Genomic DNA, 21,668 nt, shown 5'->3' with positions numbered 1-21,668 from the left:
TGGCCACGCTTCAGAAATTCCAAATTACTTTGCTCCCAAAGTCTATGCAACAATCAGAATCAACTTACCTTTCAACAGATATTAGATAACTCTGCAAATCTACACGAACTGTTTAATTTCATTCGGTAAATCTGATTTGACAAATGAATCTGAAAATAATTGATTTGCTTAAAAAAAAAAAAAAAAAAACCTGGAAAAATGCATCTTGGTCTTTTGTGCCCTTTCTTAAAACCCTTAAATAACAACAGCCTTTGCTGCTACTTGAGTAATTAGAATTAAAGCATAGGATGATACTGGTATCTGTGCGTTTTCTGTACTGAAGTTGTGACCAAATTTTTGTGTATCTGACAAACATTTTCTAATCCCTGTTTCTTTAATTTTAATATAACTAGATTGTTGTTATATATTGTTATCTTGCAGTATTTGTTTAACTGTTAAATGGCTCTTCTTTTGCCGATCCAAGAAAACACTTTGCTTGTTATATAAAAAATATATATTACTATATCTTGTATAGCGGAGTGGATTGCACTCTAGTAAATTTGAAACCTTTATTACAATTACAAGGCTAATATTTTGAGATGATATAGGATTATCCAAAAGAAATTTCTGACTTGTAAATTATGGTTTATAAAATGCAAATTGGCCCACAAAAAAGCAGACGTGACATACGACAAACTGGAGCATATGGACTAAGATGCTAATGCTCCATAAAGTTAATAACCAGAGGAGAAATAGGGCTTCATCATATAGGTATGTATTGGTATAATCATATAGAAAACTGTTGTCTTCTTTCCAATTTAATTGAATTTCATCACTTTTTTTTTTTTTTTTAAGAAACATAAATTTTCAATAACAAACTATTTTCTTTTTCCTTCCTTAGATATCTTGAAATGAGAAGTTCTGCCATCCAGATACAAAGATGGTATAAATGCATTTTACAGACTAAAAAATTGTACAAATGGAGTTATCAGTGGATTCATTTTCAAGCTCACATTAGAGGATTTCTTATTCGTGCACAGTTTTCAAGGATAAAAAAACAGCAGAAATCAGTTGTAGTAATTCAAAAAGCTTTTCGTAATTATCAATGTATCAAAAAGGAAAAGGTATGTATAAGTTTAAAAGCATGTGCTGACTTTATATAGTAATGGTACTAAATTTAATTATATAATCATTATTTTTGTATATGTGTGTTTTGTGCCATGTTTTGAATATGTTCCTCTGTTTTCTTACAGATTTGACCAAAGGGAAAAAATATTAGTACTGTCAGTTCTGGATCAAGCTGGTTGTTTTTAAAGCACATTTATATTAGCCATTTTTATGTAACTTTTTTTTTTTTTTTTTGGAGTAATATAATGTTTAAATGGCATGTTACACAGGTTACCTTGATCAAATTACATGAAATGAAAGCACCTGTGTAGGGTTTAGACTATTTATTACTAATATAGCCTAACAATGTATACATTTTACAAATGTTTTCTCCTCTGTGTGTAGCTTACAGGTGCTAACTGTAAGTTACTCACAGCAGTCATTACTTATAACAAAACCACATCAGTTTTCTGAGCAGAAAGTTAAGGGAACTTCAGGAAATGCAAAGAAACCAACTCAGCACTCCAGACTTCAATTTCATCAGATAATTGCTTGCACACACACAAAAAAAACAAAAAACACCAGAATAAATGGTAAGCTCAATGAGGACCTAGAGAGAAATTACCACACCAATACATAGCCCAAGCTGCATCAAGCAAATCCCAGGAAAACTCCACTCCCCAACATCCAGCCACAAGTCTCAAAAGAACCATTAACTCAGGGTATCAAATTGACTCCATAGCCACCACCAGAGTAGAAGAACCTCCAACAGTTTTAAAGGCCCATCCATCCAGTACAAGGTGCCTCCGTAGCCAGGTGGGAAGGAGTAGCAGTGCGTAGCACACGCTTCTTGATTAGACAGAAGTTCGAGCCCGTCACCACCAAATACAGAGGATGCAGAAAGGTCAGGGAATGACCACCGCATATCCCGGAGCAATATGGCCTTAGTTGCTAATGCTCCTAAAAAAAAAAAAAAAAAAAAACACAAATAACAAACCATTCAGTACAGTCAAGTCACTCCACAGGCATCCACCAAAGTAGAAACTTCACCATCTTTATAGGGATCATTCATCCAGAAATAGCAGTCAGATGGGATAGTCTCCAAAATATCTTAATCTGCAGTTTCTGTCCTTCCACCCCTCAAGAAACCATTCCCAAACATAATTAACTTAAGTAACAGAAATTGAACCAAATTAGAATTACAAACTCTACAAATTCCATACTTAGATTTCCTAGCTCAGTTCAACACCAGTATCCAGAATGTTACAGACCTAAATTTACATAGCAAACTTAGAGGGGATGCAAGCTTTACACAGAGCTATCTATGAACAAAACACACAGCAGCTTTTGGTCATCACAGAAAAACAACAAAGAAATACATATCTTAAAAGCAGATAAGGGTAATGCAATAGTAATAATTAATACCACAATTGCAGTATCATAATTCTTCAACTTCTAGAAGGCAAAGACATGTATCAGAAAATTAGAGCACAGACAAATTCGATCACAAAAAATTAAAACAAAACAAAAGCACTACTAAATCAAAATTAAATAGACAAGACAATGTACAAAAAACTTCTTGCAGAGAATCCTGAAAGTGCAGCACTATTCAGAAATATAAAGGGTAATAAAGAAAATTATCTGGTCAGATCAGTAGTTAGTGATAAGAACCAACCTGGCCAAAAAGAGCAAAATAGTTAATTAGGATCATTATCCCAGCTCCCCCCCCCTGCCACCAACCAAAAAAATTTACTTCTTGAAACAATTACAAAAACATTCAGGTCATCTCCAGTGATGTGCTCGTCTCCTTTGATGTGAACCACATATTTACAAATATCCCATGAGAGGAGGCGAAGACAATCCTCTGCCATTTCTTTGTTAGCTCTCTTAACGTGGATTTCCCCTCTCCACCTTGACAGAAACATCAGAGCATACGGACCCTGATAGCTGGGCAAAACTTAAATTTCTAGACAAATATATTCATAAAACTTCAGAACTGGAATAGCAGAAGATATATCAGAAGAACAAGCACTACAAATCTGATGCCCCATCATACTGAGGTAGTATATTGACAATGAGGCATTTTAAAAGGGTTCATTTTTAAGGTTAACGTTTTACAGGTTAGACCCTCCAGAATGAAATGAAAGACATTTATCAAACCTCTAGATATAATGGGTACCCTAGCAGCCTCATAATCGGGACCATCAAAAATAAAATTCAATAATCCCAATTCTCTCGCCCACTCCCATCTCAAGATAGGAACAATGTTCAAGCCATATATATTCCATATGCACTTCTCAGTAAGTGAACAAATAGCAGCAATTACCAGAAGAGTGATAACCAGATTTCAGAACAAAAACATTTAAAATCCCTTCCCATTTACTCCCAAATCTAGGAGTTTTGTGACCAAAGCTCCCATTTATGAACTGCAATGTGGGGATTATAATATTGCCGACAGTATCCTGAGTAACGGAGATTGTTCATTAGAGTTAAAGAATAGAAATTGGATGTAGCCAATAGCAGAATAACAAAATCAGATCTGCTTTCCACTCACAGACAGAAGAGCACAGTTAGAAGTTTTCCCAAACTCTATTTTTTAACAACAGATAGATTCAATAATTGGAGATTATATGGAGAAACAGTTATTAGGGTAGTAGAAAACAACATAAATCAAAACAAAGGGATTCAAATAAACCAGAGCCTTGACCATGCATTCAAAAACAGAATTCAGAATGCAAAAAAGCAAGTACAAATTAAACATTAGAAGAAAAAGAACCTTTCTACATCATCCGTTCATTTTCTCCAACAGTTTGCCTAACTCTTCCTTGAATTTATTCAAACTATTCATTTCCACAACAACAACAGGTGGAAGTTTGTTCCAACAATTAACTTACCACAAGCTGAAAACAGAAATGTCCACACATCTGTCCTGCAACCATCCATTCTCAATTTGAATTTAAGCCCCTTCGTGTGTCATCTGAGAAAGAGGAAGAATGCCATCAGCAATGGACTTGTTCAATTCATTCTTCCTCTTGCTGCACAGATACCCCCAGGTCTTTTTCATTTTCCACTATCCTGAATGTAGTACCACAGATGGTACATTAATCTGGGATTACTGTTATCTACTTGCAGTACCTTGCATTTGTTGGGTTGGTCAATTTTAAACTTCATGTTCTGCTTGTTCATTGTATGAATAACCAACTAGTTTTATACAAAGTGTGATTAGGTAATCTTAGAGTAACCCCGAATGGTCCTCTTTATCTAATGTGCATTTAATCTTCAAGGTATTTCTTTCCTAGATGCTTAGCATTACCAGGTCTCCAAACTATTTGGTTTGAATGTTCTCATTCCATTTACTAATATCAACTTTTACATCCAGTTTCTTCACTGTGCTGTTTTACAATTCCATTGATAACTCTGATTGTCATTTAATTCTTCCAGGGTTTGAGCAATATCTTTGAAATCTGTATTTAGGACTAAACTGGAGATATTACAAGAAAAAATGGATAATATCCTTAGGAGGGAGAACATGATGAGAACCTTTTCAGTCAGTTTGGCCATGGGATAGAATTTTTCTCAACTCATGATATGTGCTTCACAAAGAAGGATATCTGAGGAAGTTTCTTTGAGGTTACGTGCGTTGGGTTGTAAATTACCCAGATTCTATGGTTTACCTAAAGTGCATAAGTTAGTGTACGATTGAGGCCGATTGTATCGTTTGTGGGCAGCCCAACGCACACTCTTTCCAGATTTTTGCCAGGTTTGGTTTCTCCTGTTATAGGCCGGACTGGCTGGACAGCGAAGAATAGTCAGGAATTTATACGGTTTGCCCAGGATCAGAACATTGAAGAAGAAATTTTGATATCATTTGATGTGGTGTCGTTATTCACGTGCATTCCGGTGGATCATGCTTTGGATTGTGTCCGAACAGCCTTGGAGGGCGATAATACCTTGAGAGATAGGACGAATTTGAGTGTACAGGACATGTGAAGGTGTTAGCTTGTGTTTGTCCGGCACCACTATGATATTTGCAGGTGTGATCTCTCAGCAGATCCGGGGTGTTGCTATGGGTTCTTCACTTATTAGTGCAGTCATTGCTAATTTAGCAATGGAAGAATTTGAGGATAGGATGTTGAGTTCCTCTGGTCCGCTACTCCTGCAGGCGTGGAAGAGGTATGTGGATGATACATTAGCTATACTATGTTGGAGACGTGGGCCAGAGGTTCTCAATTGGCTTAATAGTGGCTCCCCCTTTATAAAGTTTACCTCTGAGGTCGAGCGGGGGGGGGGGGGGCTCTGCCACTTTTGGATGTCTGGATTTATAGGGTGGGCCGACAATTAAAAACAAGAGTGTTTAGGAAGGAGATGTGCCGGGCCCAGTATACTCATTTTGGTTCTGCCCAGACTGGAAGTCATAAGAAGAGTGTGATTAGGGCTTTAATGAGCAGTGCTTGGTTGCAATGGTCTGCCTCGGAGGATAGGGAGAGAGAAATCAAACGGGTCATGGCCGACCTTATGAGATGTGGATACCCCCAGAACATGATTGAAGGTTGTTGTGGACGTGGTACTCAGAGGGAAGGGGGGGGGGGTGTGTGTGTGTGTGTCTCTGTGTCACTGATGAACTTCTCCTTTTGTTTGGTTTCGGCATACTGTTCTCCTGCGGAAAATTTCCAGATCTTATTGCATCACATAGATAGAATCTGCTCGAGGTATGCTGGGCGAGGATTGGTTTTGGCGGCTGACCTTAACGCTAAATCTCATTTTTGGTATAGTGGGGTTCTTGATGTTCGTGGGTCTCTTTTGGAGGATTTGATTTTGTTGTATAATCTGAGTGTCCAGAATTTACCAGGTAAGCCGTTTACCTTTTCTACCTGTAACGGCGAGTCGAACATTGATGTGACCATTGTTTCATCGGCTTATGAGGGACGGATTCTTCACTGGGATGTGAGCCCAGGTTTGGTGAACAGTGATCATAATGCTATTTCCTTCTATATTGCGCCAGAACCTGTGCAGGAGAAGTCTAGTATTGGGAATTTGAGAAGATTCTCAATGGAAAAAATGAAGTGGGATAAGTTTGGCAATTATCTCAAATCAATATACAGTGACCGTAACACATCTACTTTGAATAATTTTAATGCACAGGAATTTGTGGCCCATGTAGAGTATCACTTATATCAAGCAATGATACAGAGTACTACACGGAAGCAACTTAAAGTGACTCCAGTTCCTTGGTGGTCTCGGGAGTTGTCGACAAGACGATCTCAGGTGTTTAAAGCTAGGAAAGAGTTGCAGCGTAATAGGCATTTGTCGGACCGGGATGTACAGCAATTTCAGGATAACTATAAATCACTGCGTCGTGAGTACCACAAGGAAATTGCTCGAGCAAAAATTGATTGCTGGCAGAGTATGGTTCGGGAGGTAGGCAATTCGGATCCTTGGGGACTGATCTACAAGATCTCCCGAAACAAGCTTATGCACGGAGACATTTATAATACTGTTGTGTCTGAGGGAGAGGAGACTGATAATTGGTATGATACTGTGGAACAAATAATTAAGAATCTTTTCCCCGAGGATCAGACTGAATTGGATACGCAGGAACAATCCAGAATACGTATGGATAATGTCATGTACGAGGGCCCAGCGGAGGCAACTCTTTTTTCCTTGTCAGAGCTTGAAGCTGCTATTGCTAAGTTAAGTGTTAAAAAATGCCCGGGTTTGGATTTGATTGAAAATAAAATGATAATTAAGTTCTTTGATAATTGTCCACAAATATTATTACAAATGTACAATAAATGCTTTCTCGAGATGACCTTCCCGAGATCCTGGAAGATAGCACTGCTCAAGATCCTTCACAAGCCTGGGAAACCTAAGGCTGATCCTCGGGCATATAGACCCATCTCTTTGTTGGCAAATCTTGGGAAATTATTTGAAAGACTGTTGGTCCCTCGAATCGTTGGAGGCTTAACGGAGGGTCACATGGTGTCGGATTCTCAGTTTGGCTTCAAAAAGGGTCATTCAACAGAGGAAGCAATTCTAGTATTAATTAACTACATAAATTCTTCTCCTGAGAAGTATGTACTGGCTGTTTTTGTTGATTTTGAAGGTGCTTTTGACTCTGTTTGGTGGGAGAGTGTGCTGGTGTCTCTGAGGGATTCTGGTTGTGATAGATATATTTATGGAGTTATCCGTTCTTACTTCAGTGATCGGCTTGTGAGAGTTTGTGCAAAACACCTTATGTTTGATAAGTATGTTAACAGGGGATGTCCACAGGGTTCTGTCCTTGGGCCGATATTCTGGAACTCGGTTCTTGATCAATGGCTAAACAGATTGCAGGTTCCTCAGTGTTTGCAGGTGGCTTATGCGGATGACTTGGTTCTGGGAGTTGCTGGGGATTCTAGAGCCATATTGGAGCTGAAAATTCAGGAAATTTTGAACAATCTCTCAGAGTGGGCTGTGTTGAACAAATTAAAGATCTCATCTAAGAAAACCAGGATGATGGTTTTTAAAAAGCACTTTGATTACAAGCGCCCGCCCAGAGTACTGTTGAATGGAAGGCAGGTTCCTTTTGTGTCTAGTATTAAGCATTTGGGTTTGATTTTGGATGACCGGCTGGGTTTTCATCTGCACGTGTCACATTTGAGGGATAAACTAAAGAAATTTACTTCTTTCGTGATGCGTATTTCCAGGAAAGAGTGGGGTCTTAATAAACGCACGATGCTATTATACTACAAGACCATTTTCTTGCCGATTGTCGCATATGCTGCGGGAGTTTGGATGAATGCTGTGATCAAGGTCAAAATTAAAAATCAACTTATGTCGCTGCAGAGATCTATGTTGTTAGCATTGCTGTATGCTCCTCGGACTGTCTCGACGGTTGCACTGCAGGTGATCGCAGGTGCTCTTCCAGTTGATTTATATGTATTGTACCGTGGTATGTTATATGCACTAAGAAAAGGAATTTCGGCTCAGTGCCTGGGCATCTCTATTGACCTGACTGCCAACATTAAAGAGGAAAAAGTCAGAATTTGGAACTCCCTCATTGCCATGTGGAGGATTCGATGGAGCTCTTCTGCATTTGGCGAGACAACAAGAAGAATTATTCCAGCGGCGGATTTTGCTATGTCAAAGACAGTGTCTTCTTGGTTTTGTCCTACGATGTTTACAAGTTATATATTGATCGGACACGGATCTTTTCGTGACAAACTATTTTCAAAAGGATTGGAGCCTGATCCGTGGTGTTCTTGTGGTGATGCAGAAACTTGGACGCACGTGTTGTTTGTTTGTCCTTTTTATGGATCAGAGCGTCGTCGACTTTTCGACGAGGTTTCTCCCTTTACTGAGGATAACGTGGAGATCCTTTTACAAGATGCATCTAGCTTCCGGGCTCTGCAGAGATTTGCTGCTGCTGTGTTTGCCAGAAGAACAATCATAAGGAACTTTTCAGATCTAGAGTTGGCAGCATATGTGAATCATGCATGATTGCATCTGGGTTCGGGTGCTTCAGTCTGGGAAGCTATTTGTCCGGTCTGTGGCTCCTGAACATGTACCACTACGGTGGTTTTTTTTTTTTTTTTCCTTGGTTCTCGGGTTTGGGCGGCCTGAGACCAGGGATGTTGGCACCCAACAGTATTGCACTTCCTCTGTTGGGTGTAGGTTAGTGCCTTGCACTTCAGTATACAATAGTAGAGACAGGTCCGGCTCCACGTGCCCAGGGTCGGGCATCAGCCTACAGCTGAAGATATCAGCTGTTTCCTGATGGCAGAGTGACCTGACATAAACAACATACTAAGTTCATAAACATTTCTTTAATACAAGTTTAACCTTTCCTATACAAAATTTGACTTTTTCTTTAGATATAATTAGTGTAATTTATATCTAAAAATGCTCTTGTTTTGAATATTCAATTTCTTAGCTATGTTTCAGGCCCACTTTACAGTTATCTGTTTTATTTAAAGAATTAGGTAGAGATGGGCATATGCCTGGGAACCACCCCGACACAGTACACACACACACACACACACCCCGTACATTCCCTACTATCCAGGCATTTCACAGCCAATATACCACATCTTGTACCAATTACATTGTGTTCAGCTTCCATGTCGGAAACTGTGCAGGTTGATGGCGGCGGTTAAAGACCCTGTTGTGGGAGTTGACAACAGTGGGGTTGTTTACAAAATTCAGTGTCCGGATTGTGGGGAATGTTACGTAGGTGAGATTAAGTGCAGATTACGCAATAGACTGGGGGAGTATAGTAGGGCAATTAGGTTGGCTAATGTCTCAGGGTCAGCCATGGTGGAACATGCCTGGGAAACTGGGCATGGTATAACAGCCGAAGGAGCTGAATTACAGATAAGGTAGATGGTAACTGGAAGTGGATGGAGAGCCTAAGGATTTGTTCCTTGGGCGATCATAGCTTGAATAAGGATAAGGGTTGTAGGATTAATGTAATATTTGAGACTGTTATCCTGTATAGGGATAAGCGTTTTAAGGTCGTACAGCCCATGCCACTTCCGGTGCTGATATACAGGAAACGGAGTATGTGCAGCATATCTTATGCACCATATCTTATCACTTCAGCAGGAGTCTTTAGGACACTCCCCAAATTATTAACAAGTTGCTTATCCAATTTACACAAAAATTCTTTATAACAAAGGAATAATGTTAACCCAAAACCTAAAAGAGTTTTGTTGTCTACTTCAGTCAGGACACTTTTTTTTTTTTTTTACAACATTGCAGCTATGGTAATATCTCTCCCTTCACAGCTAGAGGCTTGTTTGATAATGGCACTAAGATGCATTATTTCTTTTCTTGCAAGTTCAGAGTTTTCCTCCATAGTATCCTTAAATTGGATAGAATTCAAATTTCCTGCTTAACAAACTTGCTGATTCCTCAGAAAAGATCTTAATTCAAATCAGTTTTCTTAACAACATGGCAACTGGAGCTGTAATGATGAGCTTTACCAAATATAAAAATATAACAAAGTAGTGGTTTGTTTTCTTTTCAATTAAGGATTCTGTGGAAAATTGTCTTGAGATTCTAGACAAAAAAAAAAAAAAAAAAAAAGAGTTCAGAATGGTTTGCAATTGATTTAGGCTTTTTAATATAAGATAATCTCAGATTGCCTTCTAATTTTATCCAGTTCTCTAGTAAATTGATCCTTAAATTGTCTCACATCCTTTTAAGTTTGATTTTTGGATCGTTATCTATTACAGTCTGTAACTCTAAAATCTCTTCTCTAGAATCAGGAGGGGAGAGGGAACAAAAGTAGGAACTGTGTAATGAAGGCTTGAACTGTACCTAAGATGTAAAACTCGGTAAATAATGGTTGGAAACATAACTATTCCACGTGGGAGGATAAAACAGCAGTTATATCAATAACAAACTTGTTGTGAGAAAAGGGTGAATGCGCTCGGATAAACTGTACAAATCTTCAATTCAATAATAATAATAAAGGAAATTGAAATAACATTTTAAAAAATAATAGTTATTAGTATTAATCATATAGTGTAAGAAAGTTGACAGATTTTGCTGCAGTGAGCAAAAAAGAAAAGATAATAATGAAATAAATAAAAATAAATAATAAAAAACATATCTGTAAAGAAAAGAAATACCCTATGTGTTTCCCTCCTCACATAGGTAACTGTCCAGTTGCTGTGTGAGTTTCCCCAAGTTGTCAGCCTCAACTATCCATGAAAGTAACTTATTCCAGTAATTAACTCACTGGCTAAAAAACTCCCTACCCTCCAGTCTAAATTTCTTGTACCATAATTTGAATTTATAGTCCCTAATTGTGGAATCATTTGTAACAGCAAATATTTCACTTTCACCTTAATTCATTTTACTATCCCTTCTCATAGCCTTACAGGTCAGATCCCTTCTAAAGCCTTATTACCAAACTATAGCCCACATATATGAAGTATTTTGCCCTTTTTTCCAATCTCACCAACTATGTTGCCCATCTTTGGGCCCTTTCAAGAGGCTTAGTCTTTTTTCAGGTATGATTTCTATACTTGCACATGGTATTCCAAGTGCAATCTTACAATTGCCTTATACAGTAGGATTTCACCTCTCTATCTGATGAAGGAAATATTTAATAAATCCCTTTTAGATACCATGGGCCTTCTTTTGTTAACTGTTTACACTGTTCAAAGAACTTGTTTGTTTGGGGATTTATTAGGTGAATTGGCATCTGTGGCCATAGTGCACCAGCTCAGAGAACTTTGTCCAACTGTATTGCAGCTCCCAAATCCTTTTCTTCCTCTATTGTTTTTAATTCAGTGCTGCCACATGTATAAGTTATTTTGGTGTTTCTTTTCCCCAAGTGTACAACCTTGTTTGCAATTCGCTGCATTAAACATAGCTGCCACTTTTCTGATCATTGATTATGCCGATCCAAATCATCCTGTAAGAACACTGCTTGGCACTGATCATTAACCACTTTCATGACTTTCATATTGTGCAAGGCTCAAGGGGTAGAATTTTTTTCAGCCTTGTCTGTGCTTGTTGACAGGAGAGATTGCTTCTAAAGAGATTGCTTTAAAAGGTTAAATAGAAAGCAGCAAAAATATTTGCTGCTGCTATCGAGGCAGTGTTAAGTGAGTCGGAAAACTGCTAGCTTGGGGGAATACACAGACTAAAAGGTTAACAGTGGCCACAGGCAGAGGCAAACTAAAAGGTTAACAGTGGCTGCAGGCAGAGGCAAAAGTGATTCTTGCACTTCTTCAATTAGAATGAGTAGCAGCATGGAAAGCAAGGCAATGAAGATTTCTAGAAATGTTGGGAGTCATAGTGGAATAAATCCATGGGCTGTGTTAGGGTAACTAAGAGTAGAAATAGGTGCAAGTATACTTGCATGGACACCAATGCTAGGAGTATAGTTAATAAATTTGATGAGCTTGAAGTGCTAGTCAAGACATCAAAGGCAGATATTGTTGGGATATCAGAGACATGGTGTCACACAGGCATAAGCAGTGGAGAATTGGAATTTGGGGAGTACAATGTGTACAGAAAGGATAGACAAGACAGGTAGGGAGGAGGGGTTATGCTGTTAGTTAAGAAACATGTAAAATCTAAGGAAGTGCATCCAATTGATGTTAGTGGACAATGCAATGTTGAGTCTGGTGTGACATAAGCACTGGGAAAGGAAAAATGAGAGTAGGTATGTGTTATAGGCCTAATGAATCTGATCAGTATAATGAGCAATTGTGCAGAGAAACAGAATGGGCCAGTAAATCAGAATGTCTTATAATGGGAGATTTTAACTTTCCAGATATCGACTGGAACTTGTGCATTGGTCACTTGCCCACCACACTAGCAAAACTTTTTTGGATTTATTAGATGACTGTTTTCTACAGCAGCATGTTTGAGAGGCAACCACAGGGAGTAATACTCCTGATCTGATTATCAGCAGTGATTATTCATGCATTAAGAATTTGCATATAAAGGAACCACTGTGACAGTGATCAAAATGTACTGATATGGGAATTACTTAAAGATATAAATACCATCGAGGCTGAAGGGAAGGGCTTTTGCTTTTGTAAAGGTGACTATAGGGGACTCAGTTTTTAAATTCTATACAGTGGGATCAACTGATGATGTTACCAACATTGAATTCTAAATGGGCCTTCAGGGACTTAATCTTGGAGGCTACTAGGCTTTTCATTCCAACTAAGAAATACTGTTCAATGTTCAGGCTTAAATGGATGTGAGAAGAAAAATGTATGGGATGCATATAAATTATCAGGTGACACAGAAGCCTAGGGCAGATATAAGCTTTTCTGTAATCAAGTCACAAAGGAGGTTAGGCAGGCAAAGGTAGATTACAAGAAATCTTTGGCAAAGGATGCAAAGAAAAACAGCAAAGCGTTCTTTACTTATGTAAACTCTAGAAGGAAGGGGATGAATCAGATTGGACTACTTAACATAGATGGGTTATTGATGATCATGCTCAGGTAGCTGATAAACTGAATGAGTATTTTGCATCTACATTCACACATGAGGAGTTATTCAATGAGGGGAATGCCAGAAGTTTATCAAATTCTAACAGGGAGCTCAGTGATTTTGTAATAACTGAGAGCAAAGTCAAAGAGAAATTTTTGAAGTTAAACATAAGGCAGGCACCTGGTGGACGGGATCTATCCAGTTATATTAAGAGACAGCAAACGAAGTAAGCAAACCCTTAGCCATAATTATGAGAGCTTCCTTGAACTCAGGGGAGGTCCCCATGGTCTGGGGTTTCAAAAGGTGACACAAGTAACTATAGACCTGTTAGTTTAATTTGTGTTCGGGGAAAACAATGGAGTTCTTGGTTAAAGAAGCATTGCAGGATCATCTAGACAAGACTGCAGTAATAGTTAAGACACAGCATGGGTTTGTTAAAGGGAGGTCTTGTCTGAACAATTTGATTGGATAGTATGATGTGGTCACAAAGGAACTGAATGTTAAAAATAATTTTGATATCATATACTTGGATTCAGGAAAGCTTTTGATACTGTTGCACATGGAAGACTGCTGTATAAATTGGCGAGGTATGGCATTAAGGGTTAGTTGCTACAATGGATAAAGGGATGGTTGAGTGGGAGACGACAGAGTGGTAATCAATGGACTCTGCTCTTTGCGAACAAATGTTATTAGAACCCTGGGGAACTCCACTAGAGTTCCCCAGGGTTTGAGTGCCTCTGTAGCCAGGTGGGCAGGAGCAGCAGTGTGTGGCACACGCTTCTTGATTAGACCGGAGTTCAAGCCCATGATCACCAAATAGGGAGGATGCAGAGAGGTCAGGGAATGACCACCGCATATCCCCTGAGCAATATGGCCTTAGTTGCTAATGCTCCTAAAAACCAAATAAATAAACATCCCCAGGGTTCGGTGTTGGTCCCATTGTTGTTCTGTGCATTCATCAATGATATTGATGAAGGTATATCAGGTTTAATGTCAAAGTTTGTAGTGTAGATGATACATTGCAGTGTTGTTAACGACAGTAAAGGCAGTATGCTACTCGAACTGTATGTAGATAAGTTGGGCAAATGGGCTAAGAAGTGGCAACTGAAGTTTAACATTGACAAGTGCAAAGTACTGCATATGGGTATCAATAACCAAAGAGAAACATACCAACTGTGTGGTACTACACTGAGAGAAGTGGAAAGTGAAAGACTGGGTGGAGGGGGGGAGTAATTGTGCAGTCAAATGTGAAGTTTGCTGAGCAGTGCCATGACCTGCCAGGGCAGGTCATGGAGTCTTGTCAATGATCTATAGGAATTTTATTAGAAAGGACAGGGAGGTGATTATCCCGTTGTACAAGGCAATGGTCAGGCCACACCTTGAGTACTGTGTACAGGTCTGGAGGCCTCATTTTAGGAAGGATGTAGAGTTGTTAGAAAGCGTACACAGAAGGGCAACAAGATTGTTGAGGGGAACAAAGAGGTGCTCTCACCAAGAAAGTTCTGCAAACTGCAACACCAGGAGATTAGGCACCTGCGAGATGATCTGATTGAGGTGTATAAGGCCTTGAATGGGTTGAGCAAGCTGAATGCTGATGGGATTCTTCCTCTTGCTTAGATTAAGAACCGGAGGGGGGCATATATTCAAATTGAGGAAAGACAGTTGTAGAATAATGTGCGGAAATTTGCCTTTAGCCAGCAGGTAGTTGATTAGTGGAACAGACTTCCATCTTTTGTTGTGGAAGTTATAGCCTAAATAAATTTAAGGCTGAGCTGGACAGGCATTTGTAACGAATGTAGGGTGTGAAATGGGAGGGTTAATTTTTTATTTTTTGGCTGATGCTGCATAAGCTTGCTTTCTTGCATTGTATGCTTCTACTAATGCCATCTGCAAATTTCAACATCACACCCTTATCCCTTTACTGAAGTCATTTATGAGAATCAAAAACAACAGCAGTTGCAGAACCGATCCTTTGGATCTCACTTCTAATGTTACACCAATCTGAAGAATAACCATTAATGACAACCATCAGCCATCCACTCTACAATCCATCCTAGAATATTTAGTATTAGCATTAGTGGGGGCATACTATGCAAGAATGCAAGCTTATGCAGCATCAGCCAAAAAAAACCCGCCCATTTCACCCCTCTATTCGTTCCAAATGCCTGTCCAGCTCAGCCTTAAATTTATTTAGGCTATCAACTCCCACAACAAAAGGTGATGGTCTGTTCCACCAATCAACTACCCGCTGGCTAAAGGCAAATTTCTGCATATCTATTCTACAACTGCTTTTCCTCAATTTGAATCTATGCTCCCTCAGGTTCTTAATCTGAGAAAGAGGAAGATTCCCATCATCATTCAGCTTGCTCGACCCATTTAAAGCCTTATACACCTCATAGGTGATCAACTCATCAGGCACTGAAGTTTGCAGAACTTAAGCCTTTCTTGGGAAGAGCACCCCTTAATTCCCCTCACCAATCTTGTTGCCCTTTGTACTCGTTCTAGCAGCTCTACATCCGTCCTAAAATGAGGCCTCCAGACCTGTACACAGTACTCGAGATGTGGCCTGACCATTGACAAGACTTCATGACCTGTGCACAGTTACACCCAGATCTTTTCCACTTCTCTTAGTGTAGTACCACACAGTTGGTACATTTCTCTTGGGTTATTGCTACCCATATGCAGTACTTTGCATTTGTCAATGTTAAACTTCAGTTGCCACTTCTCAGCCCATTTGCCCAACTTATCTAGTTCCAATTGGAGCAACATACTGTCGTTAACAACCCTGCCAAACTTTGTATCATCTGCCAACTTGGACATTAAACTGAATATCATTATAATTGATGAATACACAAAACAACAATGGGCCCAGCACTGAACCCTTGGGAACCCCACTAACATTTGTCCATGAAGAGCAGTGTCCATTGATTACCACTCTGTCATCTCTCACTCAACCATTCCTTTATCCACTGTAGCAACTAACCCTTAATGCTATACTGCTCCAATTTGTACAGCAGTCTTCCATGTGCAACAGTATCAAAAGCTTTCAAGAAATCCAAATATATGATATCAAAATTATTTTTGGCATTCAGTTCCTTTGTGACCACATCATAGTATTCAATCAAATTGGTCAGACAAAGACTCCCTTTAACAAACCCATGCTGTGTATTGACTATTACTGCAGTCTTGTCTAGATGATCCTGCAATGCTTCTATAACCAGTGACTCCATTATTTTCCCCGGAACACAATTTAACAGGTTTATGGTTACTTGTGTTGAACCCATTTGAACCCACTTGTGAATTGGTGATTCATTTGCACACCTCCAGTCCATGGGAAACTCCCCTGAGTCCAAGGAAGCTCTCATAATTATTGCGAATGGTTTGCTTACTTCCTTTGCTGCCTCTTTTAATATAACTGGATAGATCCTCTCCACCCCAGGTGCCTTCCTTATGTTTAACTTCAACAATTTCTCCTCCACTTTGCTGTCAGTTAATACAAAATCACTTGGCTCCCTGTTAGAGTTTGATAAACTTCTGGCATTCCCCTCTTTGAATAATCTTACCTGTGATTCCAACATGTTACTGTTTCTGTACCTCATGAGAGGTTACTGTTATAATCTTTTAATAAAAGTATCAAATGTAAAACAGTGTGACATCCCTAAATTTAATAATAATAATATAGTAGTTAAAAGAACAAATAAATGACAGTAATAAATAATTACACCCACAATAACCAAACTAAGAATTAATTAGAATTCTTTAACCAAAACAAAATTAAATTTTGATATTCGTTAAATTTTAATCTGAATTCCTTTTGACAAACAGTTTGCCCAAAAGATTTCATATTGATTTATACATTAGAGGCAATAGCTAAAAGTACTCATCAGGGAAAAAAAGAATTAAATTCAAATTTGAGGTAATCCTTAAAATTAGAATTAAGATGTAGCCCAAAAAAAATATTTATTGACCCTAACAATTTCAGTTTTTGAAGTTGACAACATGGCTACCAATATATAGTTAAGACAACAATGTTTTTCAATAAACATTTCATTAACATTACTGCTTTTTTTTTTTTTTTTTTTTTTTTTGCTTGTGTTTTTCAGTATTACTCAGTACATATTAAGCTTCAATTTTATATCACTGAGTGGCTAGCATTTAATATTATACCATACATGATGAATGTTATAATTTTATATTGTTTAAAAAAAAAAGGTTGAAGAAATATGCAAGGATTTAAAATGAAAAAAGTGTAAACTTAACAATGTATGATTAATTAGTTCTCAATGGAATAAACATAGGAAAATGTTTTTGCTCTCATAAAGAAATAATTCCATCCATATAGAGTAAAACATACAAGTCAGCAGCAATTCAAATGTACTTTTAGTAAATCTGGAAAATTTGTATTCTCATATTTATTTAATTTTTGTCTACAGGTAGTTCGAGAACAGCATTTAAAATTAATTGCAGCTATAGCTCGCTTTCATCTCAGTGCAATGCATATTCAATTTGCTTATCAAAAATATAAACTGCAGAAGTTAACTAAATTTCATACAAATGCTGCCATCATTATTCAGGTGAGTGATTTGAATTCCTTAATCCTTGATTCTTATCAGTAAACAATTTTAGATGACATGATCATGTTAACTAAATTTTTCAATATAGTTAAACTAAATTGAAACAAACTAAAAGGAAAGAGCAATTTACAGATCATATTTTAGTATGGTATAAAAGCTGCCATGTCCTTCGACTTGTAATACAGTGTACAGGGTCATCGAAAAAGGTGTCCATGATTTCCCTTTTAATTATTCTTCGGAAATATTTTATCGGTTGCTCTTACACAACCCACGACCCACACACTTTTAAATATTTGACTGATTGCTGTGATCTTAGCAGCAAACAGTGTGCTAACTCACTGAGTTTTATTTGATACCTCAACAATGACCTTGGCTGCGCCCTGAGTGTTTGCAGAATGACTTCTAGTGCACTGCCTCAGTAAGTGACCGTGAAACAAAAAGCACAGTTTGTGTTGTTGGTATGCTGAATTTAAATTTGTCATAATTGTGCAATGTCAATACTGATGTACTTACAGACAAGATGTGCCAACAGACAAGACTATAATATGTGGTTTAATCAGTTTAAGGAAACTGGCAGTGGCCATCTTACTGACACTGACTGTGGCAGTGCATGTAGGAGTCATTCTGTGCACACTCACTGCAGCCAAGGTCATTGTGGAGGTGTCAAATAAAAATTAGTGAGTTACCACGCTGTTTGCTGCTACGATCACAGCAATCAATCAAATATTTCCGAAGATAATTAAAATGGAAATCACGGACACCTTTTTTGATGACCCTGTATAGTCTGTAGAAATCTCTCCACCAATTTATGTCTGTAAAAATTATTTCTCCATTCCTTCAATAGAACAGTTTTAATGGAGTAAGTAATGTTAGCCTCTATAGAAGAAACTTTTCAGAATTCATTAGTGGTTCTGTTGGGCTCTGAGTGGGCTAGTTCATTATTATTAAATTTTTATCCCTAAATAAAACTGTCACATATTGAAGGTATTGTCTAAGGATCTGCATCAAAAAATTACATCAATTTTTTGAAGAGCAGTGTTATCAGAAGTGCTACAGTATCACTCCTTTTAAAACTCTGTTTAGCACTTCTAAAACTTGATAAGTATGATATTGAAACCATTGGTTCAATATCATACTTTAAAAATTAGGTCCTAAATAATCAAAATACAGTAGAATGTCAGTTATCCAGAACATCAGTTATCTGGAATAATTTGAAAGGCTGATATTTTTTTTCCTTTTTTTTTTTTATTAATGGTAGTACAATAAGCTCTGGTTATAGTGATCACATTTGAAAATCGAATTTTGATTATGATAAGTGAAAGATCGAGTTTACTATCTTTTTGTAACAGATTGTACAAACAAAAATTCCAATAAACTGAAAACTGTGAATTGTTTTTATTGTTGTATGGTTGTGACCTTGAGAAATATACTTTAGAAAAATATCACAGAGACTACTGGGTTTTCTCGGAAACCATGAGTAAATTTCAGATTAGTTTAGCTCCAGATTCGGTGAGAATAACATCGGCCCTAAACTGTGGGATTTATTATTTTTCTCCAATTTTTTCTCCAATTTTTGTAAAATATGAAAAAAAACATGTAGTTTTAACATTTCAACAAAAAACAGAAATTATTAATAGATTTAGAAAGGGTGAAAATTTAGAAAAAATCTCAAAAGAGTTTAATGTGGGGACTTCAACAATTTATGACATCAAGAAAAATTCCAATGCTATAACAGAATTAATTATGGATAGTGAAGGAAGATCTAGCAGGAAAAAGACTTTCGAAACCTGAAAATGCTGCTTTAGTGAGTTCACACTCACTTTAATTTTTTTGTTTTCTTCAGAGCGAAGTTTAGGTGAACCAGTGTCTGGCCCAATGTTGTGCATTGGATTTTAATTGAAAATTAAGAGGTAATGAAGATTTTAAGGCAAGCATAGGTGGGCTGTAAGACTTTAAACTGAGACACGGTATACGTGAACTAGATATTCAAGGCAACAAACTTTCTGCAGATGAATCGGCAGCGGTGCCCTTTAAAAGTAAGTTTGCTTCAGTTGTAGCAAATTATGAGAAAGAAAACTTTTATAATGTTGATGAGACAAGCTTATTATGAAAAGCATTACCGAGAAAAACCCTAGCCACTAAAAGAAAAATACCTGCACCAGGTTTTAAGATGAGAAAAGAGCGAGTTACAATTGCTATGTGTGCAAATGCCACTGGGATACACAGATTGTCCGTGCTCGTTATCGGCAACTATAAAACCGAGAGCATTTAAAAATCTTTCTAATTTTCCCATTTTGTATAAAAATGCTTGGATGGATGTTTCTGTTTTCAGAGATTGGTTTATAATTTTTTTTTTTTTTTTTTTATTTAATTTAATCGTAAGGTAAGACGTATAAGTTTAGTGCAAAAGCAAGAATACATAGCCAATCTGAATTAACAGAATGTTAGCAAAACGGCATCGTTTTAAGTTATATCTCATATTGTGAATACCTTCACAATGAGTTGGCATGATATTGCACTACTTCGAATAAGTAACGCTTTACCTGAGGAGAAGACTAATGTTACTTATTCTCAGATGGACACCACCACCCAGACGGCACAGCTTCAGGACTATTTGGCCCTTCTTCGGTGGGTGGGTGGGTGGGTACCTGAGTGATGCAATGATGACAAAACAGTTATGAAGTATAACGCCACAATATGAGAGATGCCTGATGGTGTATGATGTGTTTAGACTATAAAGCGTTTAGGGCTGAAGCCTCAAGCTATGGAAAAGTCTAGACTATGTATAAGTATAGTGCAAAAGCATCAATAATACATAGCCAAATCTGAATTAACAGAACGGCATCGTTTTAAGTTATATCTCATATTGTGAATACCTTCACAACAAGTCGCCATGATATTGCACTACATCGAATAACTAATGTTACTTATTCTCAGATGGACACCACCACCCAGACGGCACCGTTTCAGGGCTATTTGGCCCTTTTTCAGTGGGTGGGTAGGTACCCGAGTGATGCCGAAGAAGGGCCAAATAGCCCTGAAATGGCACCAGGGGGAGCCTGATGATGTCCAGAGTTTCCAAGAATAGGTAACAACAGCCTTCTCCACTGGAGAAGCGTTGCCTATTCGAGGAGCTTGAGTTTTTAAGTGGCGTCAGTTGAAGGAGTTACTCTCCCTTTCATTCTTCTACACCATTTCTTTCCCACACAAATGGCCGACCGGTGCTAGCCGAGTGGGTAAAGTACCTGCCCGGCAACCCAAAGGTCGCGGGTTCAATTCCCGCCTCGGGCTTGGATCAAAGTACTGCAAAAACCTTGGGAGGTGCAATATGGCCACAGAAGCCGATGCGCCAACAACTACCAAATCAAAAAAAATCAAAAAATCCCACACAAATACAAAATAGCCCTGAAACGGTGCCGTCTGGGTGGTGGTGTCTATCTGAGAATAAGTAACATTAGTCTTCTCTCCTCAGGTGAAGCGTTACTTATTTGAAGTAGTGCAATATCATGGCAACTCATTGTGAAAGTATTCACAATATGAGATATAACTTAAAATGATGCCGTTCTGTTAATTCAGATTTGGCTATGTATTATTGATGCTTTTGCACTATACTTATACATAGTCTAGACTTTTCCATAGCCTGAAGCTTCAGGCCCTAAACGCTTTATAAGGTAAGATTAAATTTATTTAATCTTACCGGAAAAATTATCCGAAAAATTTTCCGTTTCAATTATCTAGAAATTTGGCTATATGGAAGGGATTCTGACATCAGTTATTCCGGATAACTGACACTCTGTTGTACTCTCATTGCCCTTGACAGTTAAGATGGAAATCCTTCTCGCACATTTTCCAGGTTGGTATTTCACCCTTGTTTTATCTGACAAAAACAAACTATCAGGATTTATTGCTCTAATGAATGTATTTCCTCTCCTTCAGTGTTCAGTTTCTGCAAGCACTGTACCACTGTTGCGCATTAACGTTTGTAATGATACTCACCCATTGAACTGCTATTGGTTTCATGGATTCAACACTGTGCACTATGTGTACTGGCAATTGTTTGTGTAC

The 21,668-nt window shown here is 38.0% G+C and overlaps 1 protein-coding gene across 1 annotated transcript in view; it reads left to right on the top strand.

Annotated features, from left to right (window-relative positions):
- Positions 1 to 18,528, top strand: part of LOC150089540 (abnormal spindle-like microcephaly-associated protein homolog) — a 309,620-nt gene extending 291,092 nt beyond the window's left edge. The window contains exons 12-14 of the mRNA XM_090390020.1: positions 881 to 1,103; positions 17,463 to 17,603; positions 18,448 to 18,528. Coding sequence (XP_090246146.1) covers positions 881 to 1,103; positions 17,463 to 17,603; positions 18,448 to 18,528 — 445 coding nt within the window. The remainder of the gene's footprint in view (positions 1 to 880; positions 1,104 to 17,462; positions 17,604 to 18,447) is intronic.
- Positions 18,529 to 21,668: the final 3,140 nt, after the last annotated feature.

Source organism: Mastigoproctus giganteus, chromosome 2 (assembly GCF_048544385.1).
Source record: "Mastigoproctus giganteus isolate SK-2022 chromosome 2, ASM4854438v1, whole genome shotgun sequence".
In the NCBI taxonomy this organism is placed as follows: domain Eukaryota; kingdom Metazoa; phylum Arthropoda; class Arachnida; order Uropygi; family Thelyphonidae; genus Mastigoproctus; species Mastigoproctus giganteus.
This window is presented reverse-complemented; position numbering and strand designations above follow the sequence as displayed.